The 18,031-nt window shown below is 39.1% G+C and overlaps 1 protein-coding gene across 4 annotated transcripts in view; it reads right to left on the reverse strand.

Annotated features, from left to right (window-relative positions):
- NNT (nicotinamide nucleotide transhydrogenase) overlaps nucleotides 1-18,031 on the reverse strand; it is a 95,807-nt gene that overhangs the window by 53,844 nt on the left and 23,932 nt on the right. For all 4 annotated transcript variants that reach the window (XM_035715498.2, XM_025434974.3, XM_025434973.3 and 1 more), the window contains one exon: nucleotides 12,568-12,755. In XM_035715498.2, coding sequence (XP_035571391.1) covers nucleotides 12,568-12,755 — 188 coding nt within the window. The remainder of the gene's footprint in view (nucleotides 1-12,567; nucleotides 12,756-18,031) is intronic.

Here is an 18,031-nt window from a genome sequence, read left to right on the forward strand (position 1 = left end):
AAATAAATATTTCTTAAAAAAAAGAGTTGCACTAGAATTAAAACAACTTAAAAATGGCACTAGACCAATATAGTTACTTATCAATTGAAAATTGCTACAGCAAATGAAGCCTACCCAGGACAGCCTTTCAAAAAGTACTTCTAAAACACTTCCAGAGTGAGACAGAGACCAAACTACGGATGGATAGGAAACAGGAAGATTTTTACATGATAAAACATGGAGAAGAATATATCCAATGTTTAGTTCAAATCCTTCAAATATAAAGACATGTCCCATATGCCCCAGAGACAGCCTGGTATAGAGTCTAGATAGAAGAATAAAACATAAAATGATCATATCAGATGTTTCAAGACATAACTGTAGAAGTCAGAAGAGTTAATGCGGTGCCTGGGCAGCTCAGTCGGTTGGGAGTCTGCCTTCAGCTTGCGTTGTGGTCCCAGGGTCCTGGGATCCAGCCCTACATTGGGCTCCCTGCTCCATGGAGAGCCTGCTTCTCCCTCTCCCTCTGCCCCTCTCTACCCACCCCCACTTGCTCACGTGTTCTCTCTTTCTCACTCTCTCACTCTACTCAAATAAATAAATAAAATCTAAAAAGAAAAAAAAAGTCGGGGATCCCTGAGTGGCTCAGTAGTTTAGCGCCTGCCTTTGGCCCAGGGCGTGATCCTGGAGTCCCAGGATTGAGTCCCACATCAGGTTCCCTGCTTCTCCCTCTGCCTGTGTCTCTGCCTCTCTCATGAATAGATGAATAAAATCTTTAAGAAAAAATAAATAAATAAAATAAAAATAAAAAGTCAGAAGGGTTAATTAAAAAGGCAGATAAGAGTTATTTTTAAGGGATCCCTGGGTGGCGCAGCGGTTTAGCGCCTGCCTTTGGCCCAGGGCGCGATCCTGGAGATCCGGGATCGAATCCCACGTTGGGCTTCCAGTGCATGGAGCCTGCTTCTCCCTCTGCCTGTGTCTCTGCCTCTCTCTCTGTGTGTGACTATCATAAATAAATAAAAATTTTTTTAAAAAAAGTTATTTTTAAAAAAGCAGGTACAACTGGGCTTTCTCCTTTGACTTCTCATTTCGGTTAATTTTACAATTTTTTCTGCAAAACATAAGATACACAAAAAGACCAAAATTGTTACATTTCCTCAAACTACCTCCCCTCAAAACAATAATGCCAACAAAAAATGTAAAAATAGAGAAACTTTTTTATGTATTTCTTGGTACAATGCAAGCTTGGGTAAAATATCTGGCAGGATATCCAACTTCATGAAATATTTCTTGGTTCCTTCTGGTTCTTGGACATTACATTCCCTGGTAAAATTATTCTGTTCCCTCCCAATTGGGGACATTTATTTCTGTACTTTAGCCAAGAGAATGGCAGGACATCGTGCATTCACAGTCATTGTTCAAACATTCATTCATTCATTCACTCAACTAATAATTTATTGCCTACCATGTGCAGGCTGGGTAGGAAGGAAAATTTCCCTGATAGCTCTGAAGACTAATATTTTAGGACTGCAAGAAGTTGCATTCAAAAGTAGCAGTTTTCTTATCTAAAATAGCTGAGGTATGTAAAGCAGTCATCTAAAAATCTGTAGTTTCCCAACTGGTTGGCCATTATTTAGGTTGAGTAGGGCTGGCACAGATTAGAGTAAGGTATCCCTGAATCTCTGTGTACATCATGAAATAACTGTAGACTGAAAAAATGCCTCACATGTGCATCATTTCTAGATGTATGCATGTATGGTTGTGATCCATACAAATTCCTTCTTAAATATGATTGAATTTATAAAACTCATTGAATTCTTTTCAAGAAATTCATAGAATTATTTTCATACTCATATTTTCTCATTAAATGAATATTAAGATCAAGTTTAAAAAGTATTAAAATTAAGAAACTTCTAGAGGTGCCTGAGTTGGTTAAGCATCTAACTCTTGATTTCTGCTTGGATCATGATCTCAGGGTTGTGAGAATGAGCCCCATATCCGGCTCCATGTGCAGTGAGGTGTCTAATTGAGATTTTCTCTCATCCTCTCCTTTTGCTACATGACTCCATGCTTGCTCTCTCTCTCCAAAAATAAATCTTTAAAAAAAAAGAACTTCTAGAAAAATTACTCATTTCTAAAAACAGCTTTAGAGGCACCTGGCCGGCTTACTCAGAAGAGCATGTGACTCTTGATCTCAGGATCACCCACACTGGGTGTAGAGATTACTTCAAAAAAAAAAAAAAAAAAAAGGAAGAAAGAAAATAAAAATCACTTTAACAACTATAACTAGATAGCAAAAGAATATTTCATTGGCCTCTCTACAAGACTAAATTCAAAAAGAGTGATTTAGCTTAAACTAAATACCAATGGGTAAAGATATACCAGAAAGTTTTACAATATATTATACCTCACTGAATGAATCAGGCCCAATATGATCATCTGAAATCAGTAAATTCTCAGATTCCATCTTACTGAGAAAAGAATCAAGCCCTCACAGACAAAATAATAACCACACCCAAAAAAAAATTAAGGGGAAACCACTAAAAATATAAAGAACAAGAACACCAAGATGAAATGGTTTTACCACAATTTTTTTTTTTACCACAAAATTTTATAATGATTCCAAAAAGCACTTAGTATTATTTACTGGGATGATTCAAGAGCATGTGATCAGATGAGGAAATTCCTGAATTTCTAGCCTATAAGGCATCAAATTAAGACAAGCTCAAGAAAAACCCTCTGCTGGGATCCCTGGGTAGCTCGGGGGTTTAGCACCTGCCTTTGGCCCAGGACGTGATCCTGAAGTCCCAGGATCAAATCCCACATGGGGCTCCCTGCATGGAGCCTGCTTCTCCCTCTGCCTGTGTCTCTGCCTCTCTCTCTCTCTCTCTCTCTCTCTTTGTGTGTGTCTCTCATGAATAAATAAAATCTTAAAAAAAAAAAAAGAAAAACCCTCTGCTTTAACAAGATCATAGTATATTTAACAAGATAGTAGCAAAGAGATTAAAAATACAAATTATAGAATACATTTATCCAAACCAAAACAGAGCACTAAGATGACAAGGTTAATTTTTAAAGTAATGCATATTATGCATTGACTCAATGGAAAATATAGCACATAAAGATATTCTGAACTACAACATTTGCACATAAAGAAATGTCATTATAATCTAACACAATTTTGCACTGAGCACTGCTGTTTACCCAGTGCCCACTTCGTCCTCTTGTCACTACTCTGATTTCCATTTTCTCCACATCAATGAACTTCAGGAGAAATGATCTCAGAAACCATTTCAGAAGCAGGCTTGGCTGGCCTAAGGGTAATCTCACAACCTTATTAGTGACTGGTTCAGAAATTCAGATGTAAGCCAAGGAGCATCTCATTGCCCTGTCTCTGTGAATTGGCTCGGAGATGGGCACTAACCCAATTAAGGCCAGTAAGGACAAGGGAAAGTGGGACACCTGGGTGGCTCAGTGGTTGAGCATCTCCTTTTGGCTCAGGTTGTGATCCTGGGGTCCTGGGATCGAGCTCGGCATCAGGCTCCATGGGGAAGAGCCTGCTTTTTCCCTTTGCATGTTTCTGCCTCTCTGTGTGTCTCTCGTGAATAAATAAATAAAATCTTTAAAAGAGAGAGAGAAAGAGAACAAGGGAAAGTTTGCTAAGGGCTTCTGAAAAAGAAGTCTCCTTGCTCTTCAGGAGGGAACCATCGGAACTGACCTGTCTTGCACTCTGGATTTTGTGTTATACACACCAGAGGTCTCAAACCACGGCTGCCTTATATATCACTGAGGATACGGCCAATTCACAGAGCAGGGCAAGGTCAGAGAACACAGGGAGAGCACAGCTAAAGCCCCCTGATATCAGCACACCTATCCACACTTATGACTGTACTTTCTTCAGAGACATAACCCAAGAAATCTCCTTTCTTGTTATTTAAAGATTTTATTTATTTATTTATTTATTTATTTATTTATTTATTTATTTATTTATTTATTTATTTATTTGAAACAGAAAGACAAGAGTGAGCAAGCATGAGCAGGGGAAGCAGCAGAGAAAGGAGAAGCAAACTCCCCACTGATCAGGGTGCCTAACACAAGGCTCAATCCCACAAACCTGGGATCATGATCTGAGCCGAAGGCAGACGCTTAACCACTGAGCCACCCAGGCACTCCAAGAAATCTCCTTTCTTGTTTAAGGCAGAATGTGTTGGAATTTCTGCTTCTGGCAGCCAAACTTATCCTAACCGATATACACCAAAGGCTCTTTTGGAATTCCAAAACCACAGATGGGGTTAAAGCACTGCATCTTAAGCTATAAAAATGCTACAGAAAAGGACAAATTGGTTTTTTTATGCATATATGTATACCTATGAGAAAAACAGATAATTGATTATGTAATAGACAGGAGGTGGCAAGAAACTGCTGAATATCTGATCCACTGATCCATCATCTACTGGGTCTGTGATTTAGCCAGCCTCACGGTGCACGGAGCAACATACTGACTCAACCTCTCTATCTATGTTATCGCTGGCTAGGCTATAGACAGCTCTGTTCATGAATAGAGATTCTGACCCATGCTTAAAAGAGTCAAGCAGAGTACTTTACATGTGAGTTCTATCCATAAAACTAGAGAAAAATTTTCTCTACACAATTATTTGTATAAGGAACCAGAGAGAAAGTCAGGCCAGCAAAACCTTGGCTTTCACAAATCGAATGCTGTAAGATATTTCTAAATGTAATACTTACGAAATATGATTAGTCAACAGCATATTTCAGCAAATTAGAGAAATCCCTAAAGATTGGTTTGAAGAAAAAAACCTAAAAACAAGCTTTTACCTAATTATTAAAGGACACATTTATAAAAATTAAGGATTATCTTAATAATTTACCTCTCATAGCTGCAAAATTCTGTATAAATAAAAATCAATTAGTCAAGATTTTACCAGGGCTCCATAAGCAATGGGAATTCTTAAAAAACTAAAGCAGCCTACTGCTTAATAGCCTACTTAAATGGTAGCACAGATAGGAAATGTATAATATTCTTATATAAATTGTAATTCTTTGTGTTCCTTCCAACACATGTTTAGATGTACCTTTGCTACCAAAATGCCTCAAAAATTGAAGCAATGAAGATTTATTACATGTTCTAATTTTCCTAGTTTTATACAATAATTAAAAGATTTTTTTAAAGATTTTATTTATTTATTCATGAGAGACACAGAGACAGAGAGAGAGAGAGAGAGGCAGAGACACAGGCAGAGGGAGAAGCAGGCTCCATGCAGGGAGCCCGACGTGGGACTCGATCCCAGATCTCCAGGATCAGGCCCTGGGCTGAAGGTGGCGGCACTAAACCACTGAGCCACCCGGGCTGCCCCATAAAAGATTATTTTTAAAAGTAAAAATAATACTGTTTATTTCCCATGTTATTCAATTTAGGTCAGAATGGGATTAATTGACAAAACAGCCTTAATGAAATGCACATCTTCAGAAAATACAGTTTTTCAGGACCGTCTCAGACATTTCATACAGTCCTTGAGAATGTCTGAGCTTCCTATTTAAAAAGTCAACGGGCACCTGGGTGGCTCAGTCAATGAAGTATCTGAAACTTAATTTTGGCTCAGGTCATGATCTCAGGGGCATGAGATGGAGCCCCAAGTTGGACTTCATGCTCAGCAAGGAGTCAGCTTGAGATTCTCCCTCTCTCTCTCTCTGCCCCTCCCCCAGCTTACACATGAGTGTACACTCTCTCTCTCTCTCTCAAATCTCTTTTAAAAATTTAACTTTCAGTCCCAAGCAGCATCTGCAAGACCAGGCATCCACCAATGGCAGAAAAGAGGATGATGCTCTATATGCCAGGCCCTACACTGGATTTTTTTTTTCTTCATCAGGAATCAGAGATTCAGAGAGACACACTAGCTAGCTATTAAGCCATGGAACTAGAATCTGAATCTACTCTATTAGGCCCTAAATCCAAGATCTGATCCCCAGTGACTGGATTAAACATAGACAGACAAAATTACAAAGTGAGAAAAAGGAAAACACTAATAGCTGTTCACCAAAATCCATGTGTGTTTTAGGCTGAACTGTGTCCCCCGAAAATTCATATGTTGAAACCCTAACCCCTAGTACCTTAAAATAGGACTATATTTGGAGATACGGCCCTTAAAGAGGTGATTAAGTTAAAATGAGGCAATTAAACTGGGCCTTAATCCAATCTGACCAATATCCTTAAAGTAAGAGAAAATATGGATACAAAGAGACTAAGACCATGTGAGAACACAGCAGGAAGAGAACCATCTACCAGCCAAGGACAGGACTCAGAAGAAACCAAACCTGCCTACATCTTGACCTGGGACCTCCAACCTCTAGACTGTGAGAAAATAAACTTCAGTTGTTTAAGGTGGGATTTTGTTATGGCAGCCTTAGCAAAGCAACACAGCATTCTGTTCTTCCTGGGCACACAGCAAGGCAACAACTCCCAGCTTCCTTCACAGTTAGCTTTGGCCATGTGACTAAGTCTTAGCCAAAGAAATGGAGCAGGAGTGGTATGTGTTATTTCTAGATGTCTAATGCACATTCCTCTACTTCTCTTTCCCTTCAGGCTGGCTGGAGGACAGATAGTGCCTAGAATGCCCTTTAGTGCCTCACAATGATGATGGCAACACTGTCATACCCAAATCCCCATGTGAAGGAGAGTTGTCCACCAATGTGTCCACCACCCATTACTGTTAACTGAGCAAGAAGTAAACTTCTATAATGTCTGAGCTTTTGCACTGCTTTCTTATAGCAGCTAGACCACCCTAACACGGAGGCACAAGAAAGCATAGTGAGAGTAGAAAGAAGGAAATCCTTGTGGTGGGCCACACTAGCTGTTAGCAGTAATTCCATCCGGGGGTTCTTCTCCAGAGACAGCCTCAGCCTCCCAATCCTTTTCAATTCAGGGACTGCCAGAGAGAGGAACACAATGCTTCTAATCTTGCAACATACTTTTGGAGAAATAACAGAACAAACCAGAATATAATTCTGTGCCATAAATTTTCCTAACAGAACATTTGTTAAATTTGGCCCAATAACTCACTAAGTGTGCTCAAACACACTCTAAGAAGTCATGACTGATAAATGGTAATGGAACACTCCCCAATCTTGGCATCTTCCTCTTGATGACAAGTTGCCCTGTCCGTGTTGAAAGCTACCAAGAGGTGTGTAGACAGCCTGTGGTTACCAACCCTTGATGTTGCAACATTTAAGTGTCTTCCTCTGTCCTTCAAAATTCTCAAAACAAATGAAACTTTGTAGAAGTAATATTACAAAATTCCATACAGTCATACAATACGTGTAAGGGAGGGGAGGAAGACAGATGAATTAGATCAGTTAGTAAAAAAACAATAAATAACTCAAAAAAAGTCGGAAACGACTGATCTATAGAGCTCTGTACTACTGTAAGACCATTATGGTTACAGAGAAGGAAAAGACCAATCTGATAAATGAAACTTTATTCTAGGCAAAAACTCTGTAGAGGCATCAAAACAATATTATCTTTGTAGAATTTCATAGATGGAAAGTACATCACTGTATCAATCATTCTCTTGCCTGAAAGAACAAGTTTGAACATTACTGTGGAAAACTATTGTTTTGTACTATATTTCTATTCTTTGGGATAGATAGATTTCAAAAAGACAAGTAATGTCAGATGGAGACCCAATGCTGATTTTCCAGGAGACAGCAAAATCTCTCCAGTTTAGTGTCATACGCGTAAGGCCTTTGCACATTGGGGAAAACAGCTCCTCCCAATTCTCCAGAGTCATATAAAATTATCACAAGCATCCTTTGAGGTATGTATTCTATAGACCTTATCTAATATAGATAAAAACTATTGTTTCTATAATCTGGATTGTGCCTAAAAAGAGATCCATATATTTATGGCCTAAGGTATTACCATTCCTAATCAAGCAATGAATATCTTCCTTCTGAGCTGATAGACACTAACTCCTCGACAGACCTCCTACTACGTCCTAATTCTATCTCCTGAGAGGCCTGCCTAACTACCTCAAATTGCAAACTTGGCAAGTGTCCTAGTTCCGAAAAGTGAAGGAAGGCAGGTTCCCAGTTTTAAGTTAGCGTTTGCAGTGTTTCTATCCACAAGTGAGCCAACAGAGTGTTCTCTCTCTCTCATTCCTTGAATAGCACTAGAAAAATAAGAGTCTATAACCACTAAGACCTAAGAAAGGCACCCAGAATGATGCAAGGCTCTATGGTAAGCACCCTGCATGACAGTAAGAAGCCTGATTCTTGGGATCCCTGGGTGGCGCATCGGTTTGGCGCCTGCCTTTGGCCCAGGGCGCGATCCTGGAGACCCAGGATCGAATCCCACGTCGGGCTCCCGGTGCATGGAGCCTGCTTCTCCCTCTGCCTATGTCTCTGCCTCTCTCTCTCTCTCTCTCTCTCTCTCTCTCTGTGTGACTATCATAAATAAATAAATAATTAATTAAAAAAAAAAAAAGAAGCCTGATTCTTGTGCTGCATGCCCAGGGAGACGGGGCCTTAACTAAGGGGGATGAGACTGGGAGTCCTGGGATTCCAAGCCTCAGGCAGAGTGCTGTGAATGCAGAAAGAAGAGTGTTTATGGCTGAGTAAGAGACAGCAGAAACTATGGAGGAAGTGGTAACTGGGTTAAGCAGGATTTCGAAGGGCAGGGATAGCATTCCAAAGAGAAGGAAAAATATGTGCAAAGGTCTGAAAGTCCTTGGCCTATTTGAAAAGATCATAGCAGCCAGCACTACTGAAATCAGGCCCAAGAGTGAGAAATTAGTTTAACATGAGGTCCAAAGGCTAAATCAGAACTAGGAACTAGGGCACCTGGGTGGCTCAGTGGTTGAGCATCTGCCTTTGGCTCAGGTCATGATCCCAGAGTCCTAGGATTGAGCTCTGCATCAGGCTCCCTGTGGGCTATGGTGGTGTGCTTCTCCCTCTGCCTGTGTTTCTGACTCTCTCTGTGTCTCTCATGAATAAATAAATAAAATCTTAAAAAAAAAAAAAAAAAAAAAAACAGAACAAACTAGGAACTAAAAGGCAACAGATACATTACTAAGGAGCATGAACTTTACAGCACAGCGCTCAGGGATTGTGACCCAAGCCTGATCACTTTAGGTGCCTCTATCCAATGACGCTGGGAACACACGCGGTCCAAGTCATTGCCATTTGCTAAACAAAACCCCAGGCTCTCCAGTAGCTATAGTTCACTTGCAAAATAAGGGCAAGACCTGAGAGGGGTGAAGGGGAGAATGGGAATGCTGGAGGAGCCTATGATGCTTACAAGTTTGCAGTGAGGCAGTCATCAGGAAGGTTTTAAATGAAGAAGGTTGTCTGTCAGAGTAAATTTAGCACGTGCACCACAGTACTCCTAATTCTTACTGGAATTTAGGTGAAATGTGCCTAACACAGACACAGCGCTAAACTACTATGATTCCTCCTCACCTTCCCTAAATTACCAATCCCATTTTCAACCTGATTCTGTCTGTTTCATATTAAATATTCCTGGTCTAGGTAAAGTCTCTCTGAAAGGGTTCCTGAACAATAAAGATGCTGAAAAATCTGCTGAGTCTCAAAAAGTTTAGCAGAAAAGATTACGAGCACAGCCTGAACATGACCAGAAGGTGGGGCTGCCTTACTTTCTAATAGTAGCCCCAAAGGAAAGTTGGGGGCTTTTCCCGTGTATGCACAGCACTACAAAACAAGACTTATCAGCCCTATCCTGAAGCTACCTATGTCACATGACACTCTAGTCTCTAACTCTTCACTCAACCCAATCTAGGGAGTTCAGACAATGGAACAAGTACGTGATACAAAATACCAGGTGGGTGGCACCTAGGTGGCTCAGTGGTTGAACGTCTGCCTTTGGCTCAGGTGGTGCTCCTAGGGTCAAGTGCTCCTGGGATCCCGTGATCCCATGCTCCTAGGATCAAGTCCCTGCTTCTCCCTCTGTTTATGTCTCTACCTCTTTCTGTATATCTCTCATGAATAAATAAATACAATCTTTTAAAAAAAAATACCAGATGGCTTACTAGCAAGCTACAGAAATCTTTCATCCACATAAAACCTCCATAAATGCAATGTATTGTTCTCTCAAGCCCACAGACTGAGTGCCCCTTGGAGGAACAAAAATTTGCCAAGTCCATAAGGTTGCTACCTGAAGCTAGCTGACTACCCATGCCCCCTCGGTGTTCTTATCCACAACAGATCTTTAGTGTCACCTGCCAAGCACCCGTGTCCAAGCAAAGTCAGCATGACGGTTTCTGACATTTGACTTAATCCCCTTTGGATCCACTCAAGGAAAACTTGAGAACAGCTTCCATTCCAAGAGTCTTTCAGGAGCTCAACACACCATCAGGCGACCCACATAAAAGCTCAGGACATAAACCAGTAAAGGTACAATGCCGAAGACAGTTTTTCAAAGGGCACTTGTGCCTTTATAGAGTATTTTCATCTTTTTGTTTTAAACACTCATGCTTTCAGGTCTTGGTCCCCCAGGAATAGGAAAGATCTTTAGAAAGGTCATCTTCTTCCTTATAATATTCTCATTAACTTTTCATTTTTCTTTTTTTCTTTTTTTTTTTTTTTTGGTTTTCAAAAAATAGTAACAGAAAGACCAGCCCTCTGAGTACCAGCTCTGGACCAGTCCACTGGTTAAGGACTTTGGCTAACTTGAACATGCTCTGAGGAGATCATGGCTTCAGAAAAGACAGAAAACACTAAAGGCTCAGTGGAACAGATTAGCAAAATGTCTTCAACGAATCCTCTTTAAGACTATTACACAATTTGACCTTTTAGCAAAGTACACTTACTATAAAGTAATTATTAAAAAAATATTATTAGGAAGTGTAGGTCCTAAAAGTCGGTATGCATTTTATATAAGAAGTCTTGAGTTCTATTGCTTACTTTAAGCTTTATAATCATTAATAATTCTATATACTGTGTCCAAATTATCCTATGTCCAATAAGAGCATCACTTGACCAAAAACAAGCTTATGGCCACATCATTTACTCCGTGAGGAAATGTTTTAGCACCCTCTACTGGCCACTTGTCTTATCTAGTCAACTCATAACCTCTCCCCAGTGTGCAGCTAACTTCCAAAGGTCAGATGGTGGCTACAGCAAAGGCCACGCCATCCTTCCTTCAAAGCCACCTGTGCAACAGCTGGGCCAGAAGCCAACACCACAAAAGGAAAGGACAAACTCCTTAAATGCTCTCCTGCCACTACTTGTTCACGAGTCCTATCATACTGGCTGATTTCACCACCACCACCCTGAGCCCTTGGCTTGCCTAATCTGCATCCACTTCCAGTAACCCATCCGGCCTCATTTCTACACTCACAGACTCTTCTATGGGCTGAGCCTATACCACTAGCCCATCCCATCTGCTTCATCTAGCCAGCTCTGGTGGAATGCGGGGTCTGGGCTTACCTATCTGGTATCACCCAGGTAAACAGAAGACAGAAAGAAGAGCTTAGGGGAGAGATTTTCCCCTACACACTCATAGATATGATGTCAATCAACTGCCCGCCCTTGCGTGTATACTATTCATCTTGGGGGTTTGGAGGAAGATGCCAGAAGAGAACTTCTCCTCTCCCACAACCTCATGACAAAACACACAGTCCCCTAGAGAAAGCAAGGCTCCTTTAGTAGGATCTAACACAAGTAACCATTAAAGCTGTAAGCTCTCATTATCTGGCCAACTTCCTTTCATAAACAAAAATATCAGAGTCAGCACAGTATTCATCATTCAGTAACAGGAGGAAGAAGAGGAAGGGTGAGACTATAAAAAGTTTTCGGAGCATTTCTTCACTCCCAAGTCTTGCTAGAATAAGCTACTGCTTACTGATTAATAAATTCTTACTGGTTTGGGATCAATCATCTACTGAGTGAAAAATATTCTTTACAAGAGGATGTGGTAAAGGACTGAAAAGTAATTCCTGCCATCAAAGAGCTTGCAATTTGGTTGCAAAGACCAAACATGCCAAAGGAAATAATTAAAAAGTGATAAAGTGTTGTTTCCTTTAGTAAAAAATATATATCGGAAATTCCACAAACACACACACACACACACACAGTCCCCTTCTCTTTCTCTCTCATGTATAGAAAAATGATTAAAATATTAATAATGGTCATCTCTGCAGTAATTTCAGGACTGTACTTTTTTCTTCATATTTTTCAGTACTGTAGGAACGTCCTACAATAAGAATGTAGTATCTTAAAAAGAGAACAGAAGTTAAAAACCAATTTATCAAAGGTATAAACAAAGGAAACTGCTTACAAATATAATATGGTATACAGAGTATGATCTATGAAGACAGTTACATAAAAGTATATGGAAAAAAGACTGGAAGAAAATAGATCCCACTATTAATGATAGTTTTTCTCTAGGGGCTACAGTGATTTTTGTCCTTTCTGCCTTCCATGCACTTTCTCATTTCCTAGAAAGTAAGTCATTCTTTACTTAAAAGAAATTCAAATGTCAAACAACTTTCACCCTCATTTTAAAATACCATTAGTAAAAGTGCTTTACTGATAACCATGCACTTAACAACATACCTGGAATAAGTGCTGTGCTGATGAGGATATCCACCTCCTTGCACTGTTGAGCAAAGAGTTTCATTTCAGCCTCGATGAACTCTTTGGACATCTCCTTTGCATATCCTCCTTGTCCCTCCCCAGATTCCTTCAAGTCCACCTCCAAGGGCTCAGCACCAAGAGACTTAAATTGCTCCAAAGCTGCAGCTCTGGTGATAATTGAAGTGAAAGCAGTGGTTATTTTAGGCCCTTAAGAAAAGTCAAGATCATCTTTTATATATACATTTTGGGTTTTTTTCAGTTTTTATTTAAATTCCAGTTAGTCAACCTTCAGTATATATTAGTTTCAGGTGTACAATATATAGTGATTCAACACTTCCATACAACACCTGGTGCTCATCACAAGTGCCCTCCTTAATTTCCATCACCTATTTCCCCATCCCCCCATCCATGGTAATCATCAGTTTGTTCTCTATAGTTAAAAGTCTATTATTTGTTTGCCTCTCTTTTTTCCCTTTGCTTGTTTGTTCACATGTGAGTAAAATCATATGGTATTTGTCTTTCTCTGGCTGACTTCTTTCACTTAGCAGAATACACTGTAGCTCCATCTATGTCATTGCAAATGGCAAGATTTCATTCTTTTTTATGGCTATTGTAGATAATAGGCTGCTATAGACATTAGGGTGCATGTATTCCTTTAAATTAGTATTTTTGGAGAAAAAAAGAATTAGTATTTTTGTATTCTCTGGGTAATGACCTAGTAGTGCAATTGCTATTTTTAACCTTTTGAGGAACTTCCATACTGTTTCCCACAGTGGTTGCACCAGCTTGCATTCCCACCAACAGCGCAAGAAGGTTCCTTTTTCCCCCCACATCCTCGCCAACACCTGTTGTTTCTTCTGTTGTTTAACCATTCTGACAGGTGTGAGGTGATACATCATTGTAGTTTTGATCTACAATTCCCTGATGTTCATTGCTGTTGAGCATCTTTTCATGTGTCTGTTAGCCATCTACATATCGTCTTTGGGAAAATATTTATTCATGTCTTCTGCCCATTTTTTAATTGGATTGTTTGGTTTTGGGGTACTGAGTTTTAAGAAGAGCAAACTATATAAGCAAAACTGGAGACTTTCTTTTGATATCTCTGACTGGCCTATTTCAATTATTTCCAAAAGTATGTACCACTTCTATATTTTTTTTCTGGAAAAATAAAAACTATAGGGAATTCCAATTTCTTCTTACTTCAGTTACAAGGGAATTTCACTACTGATAACTTCAACAATCAATTATGTTTCTTGGGCCCCCACTGTCAATGATGATGTAAACTCTGACCTACATTAAGATTTTATTTCATTCAAAACACTCAGGTTGAGGGGTTTTTTTTATTTTTAGGTTGAGGCTTTCATTTGTAAATGTTCTGAATTATGGGAATTCCTCTCTCATGAATGACCCTTATAAGTATTTTAACAAAGTGATTTTTGTCCCTAGTCTTCATTAAATTGTGTTTGAAAAAAACAACCTGTAAACAGTATTTTAAAATGTGACGAGCCAACACATTTAAATTATGTAAAAATACATTCAGTTTAAAAAAATAAACACTAGGGGCACCTGGGTTGCTCATTTAAGCATCTGCCTTCAGTTAGGTCATGATCCCAGGGTCTTGGGATCAAGTCCTGCATCAGGCTCCCTGCTCAGCCAGGAGTCTTCTTCTCCCTATCTCTCTGCCTGCTGCTCCACCTACCTGTGCTCACGCCCTCTCTGTGTCAAAATATTAATAAAATATTTTTATAATTAAAAAAACAAAAAAGAAACAGTACCATGAACTGTGTACTGGTCGGATAATCAGCCAACAAAGATCTCATCTCTGTGGTGGACAGTATGATTAACCTGCCAACATCTACCCCACTACAATAAGTACCAAACTGCCCTGATGACAATAACTTCAGGTGCTTGTTAAAACTTTAAATTCACAGGCCCCGTCCAAGACCCAGTGAATTAAAATCTTGAGCAAAAAGGCCAGAAGCTTTATTCTTAGCAAGAGCTACAGGTAATTCTGGCCATCAGGGAAGTTTGGGAAACTGTCATCTGAGTCCCTCAGTCCGGAGCAATTGTCACAGTCAGAGAACAGATACAAAGGGTAGGACACAGTTGAGCAAGAGCTTCTCACCCTTTTCTGCTGGCTTGAACAAGGACGCTTGTAGCCCAGATTGCCTGGGGAGGCCAACATGTGACACAGGGAAATTAGCCAAAGCTGAGGACAACAGAAAGAACAGAAAGAACCTGGTCCTGGATGGCACCAATGAACCGCTGACTCAAGTATGAAAGAGGGAGTCCTTCCCAGGAGTTTTCTTTTAGGAGAGCTAATACAGTTTCTTAGAGCTTAAGCCAGTTTGAGTGTTTTCTATTCCTTACAGCCAAAAGGATACTGCTGTTTACAAAGTTTTAGAAATGGCTACTATTTTTAATGAAATAAGATAAATTTAAAAGGATATCAAAAATAAAATGACATATGTATGTGAGTGATCACAATTTTGTTCAAAAGGTATCTACATAAATATCTGTAAGAAATGATGCCAAAAAATCATTAGCAATTATATCTAGCTGGGAAAATTCTAAAAGGTATCTTTACTTTCTTCTTTATGTGTCTCTATATTTTTCAATAATGAACAAGTATAATCAGAAACATAAATGCTATTTTGGAATCTTTGCCTTCAAATTAATTATCATTAATAACAAGTAACAAATTGTAAGATGTGAGTATTTTGGACCCCAATTTCCATTTCTAGGAATTTATCCTAAGGAAATAATGAAATATCTCCAAATACATATGTTTTTACATATATGTACATGCAGTATTGTTTATATACACCAAAAATATCCATTTATAGAGGACTAATTAAATAAGTCACTGTACTTCCACACAGAGGAATCCTATGCAACCATTAAATATATTTGTGGGTAAGTAAAGATCTTCCCGATCTACTGTTAAGTTAAAAAAAAAAAAAGAAAGAACAGTTAAACAGTACTATTAGTAAATATTTTTAATTAATGTGTAGAAATATGGGACACCTGGGTGGCTCAGTGGTTGAGCATCTGCCTTTGGCTCAGGATGTGAGCCTGGTCCCAGGATCGAGTCCCACACTGGGCTCCTTGCATGGAGCCTGCTTCTTCCTCTGCCTGTGTCTCTACCTCTCTCTCTGTGTCTCTCATGAATAAATAAAATCTTTAAGAAAAAAAAATAATGCGTAGAAAAGGGAACATATCCTAAGATGCTAACAGTTCTTTCCAGGGAATAGGCTATTTTATTTTCACTTTTTGTACTATTTTATATTTTTCTGAATTGGGGGAATAAGCATGTATTATGTTTATGATAAGAAAGGAAATGTTATAAAATTGATTATATCTCCTTATAATATGCAAAATAGGGCTAATTATCCCCACATCATAGAGTTTTGTAAAGAACAAAACAAAACAAAGCATATAGCACAAAGCATATACCTGGAAGATGGTAAGCATTAGTACCCATGTCTAAAAACTACAGCTCCTGACTTGCCAATTATTTCTGTGAATAAAGCTTTATAAGAACACACACACAAAAAGGAGATAAAAAAGTAAAGCTATTATATTTCTAAACTTCTCAATATAGGGATTAGGTAGGATGCTCCCTATTGTTACAAGGGGAATCTCCTAGTTATTGTTTGAAAAAAATTTAAAAATCACAACCCTTTAGTATCACTGGGCAATGAGCGACATGTCCTTGGGTTTTTAAGATGTTTATCTGAAAATATGTATTATGCAATCTTCCAACAAGAATTTATAACTAAGTATGCCTTCTAATACATTTGGATTTTATATTTATATATACCAACCCCTAGTCTCAAAATAGTGATTAAGGAGCTATAATCCTGGGCAGCCCGGGTGGCTCAGTGGTTTAGCACCACCTTCAGCCCAGGGTGTGATCCTGGAGACCCAGGATTGAGTCCCACATCGGGCTCCCTACATGGAGCCTGCCTCTCCCTTTGCCTGTGTCTGTGCCTCCCTCTCTCTCTCTTTCTCTCTCTCTCTCTCTCTCTGTCTCTCATGAATAAATAAATAAAATCTTTAAAAAAAAAAAAAGGAGCTATAATCCTTAGAAAAGTATCCTATCAGTTCAGCCACATCTTCGTTGTGTACTTGAGCTATCCTAATAAACGATTAATGGCATTAAGCAATAGCTACCCTCAAGGTATCAGCTCTGTACAAAATCTAAACCAATGACATAAAAATATCTAATAAATTTTCAGTAGCTGACCCAACATCAAGTTTCAAATCAACTCTAAGTCAAATACACACATGTCCACTTTAATTTTATTGTCACTACAATGAAAACTTGCACAACCTCCTCTCTGGGTTTGGGTGTCTTCAAAGACTTCACATCAGCAAACATTAAAAATTAAAAGACAGCACTAATGACAAGTTTGACTCTGGCTATCCCTGGCTTGCATCCTGGTTACTTCAAAAATGCTTTTTCTCATGTCAGCAGGACAGCCTTCTATCCATACATCACTTCTCTAAACTCCAGTTAAGCACTGGAAACCATATTCAATGAAACATTCCTTATTCCAGAAACTCACATTCTTTCCAACTTTGAATAGCTGCAAATTTTTTTGGTCATTCTATATTCAAGATTAGCCAGGGTATAATTCTTCTACTGATCTCAGCTCATATAACTACATGTTTCAACCTCAAAATAGTATTCATACATATAAATGATAGCAATTCTCAATAAGCATTTAATAAAATCAGTATCTAATATCTTCTGAAAGGAAGGACAATTTTAATCAAACTTTTCTTTAAAGAATTCTAGAAAACACTGATATGTCAGTATCATACAATGAACATAATTGAGTACTTTCACCTATGGGCTCTACTCTTGCCTAATCAGCTTTATCTGCTTCCATTCATACAATGCAGAGCATACTCTTCACCTCCCTGCCCCGTCTTCTCCAAAATATCTCCTATGTTGACTTTATTTTTTTAAGATTTTATTTATTCATCTTAGAAAGAGACAGTGAAAGCAGGGGAGGGGCAGACAGAGAAAGAACCTGAAGCAGACTCTGCACTAAGCATGGAGCCCAACGCAGGGTTCAATCCCACAACTGCAAGTCCATGACCTGGCTGGAACCAAGAGTCGGATGTTCAACCAACGGAGCCACCTAATGCCCCTATGCTGACTCTTTTAAAAGTAAACTTTACACCCAATGTGGAGCTCAGACTCACAAGTCCAAGATCAACAGTCGCATGCTCTACAACTGAGTCAGCCAGGTGCCCCCAAAATATCTCCTATACTACTCTCTTTCTTCAAACTCACAGATATGTTGGTTCACATCCTACCTGACTTATAAATGCATTCTGAACAGAAACAGGACACGGTAGCAACATATTACAAACTCAGGACAGGAATAACTCTGGTCTCACTGCTAATCCACATAAAGAAACAAAACTG

This window comes from Canis lupus, chromosome 4 (genome assembly GCF_003254725.2).
Source record: "Canis lupus dingo isolate Sandy chromosome 4, ASM325472v2, whole genome shotgun sequence".
Lineage (NCBI taxonomy): Eukaryota > Metazoa > Chordata > Mammalia > Carnivora > Canidae > Canis > Canis lupus.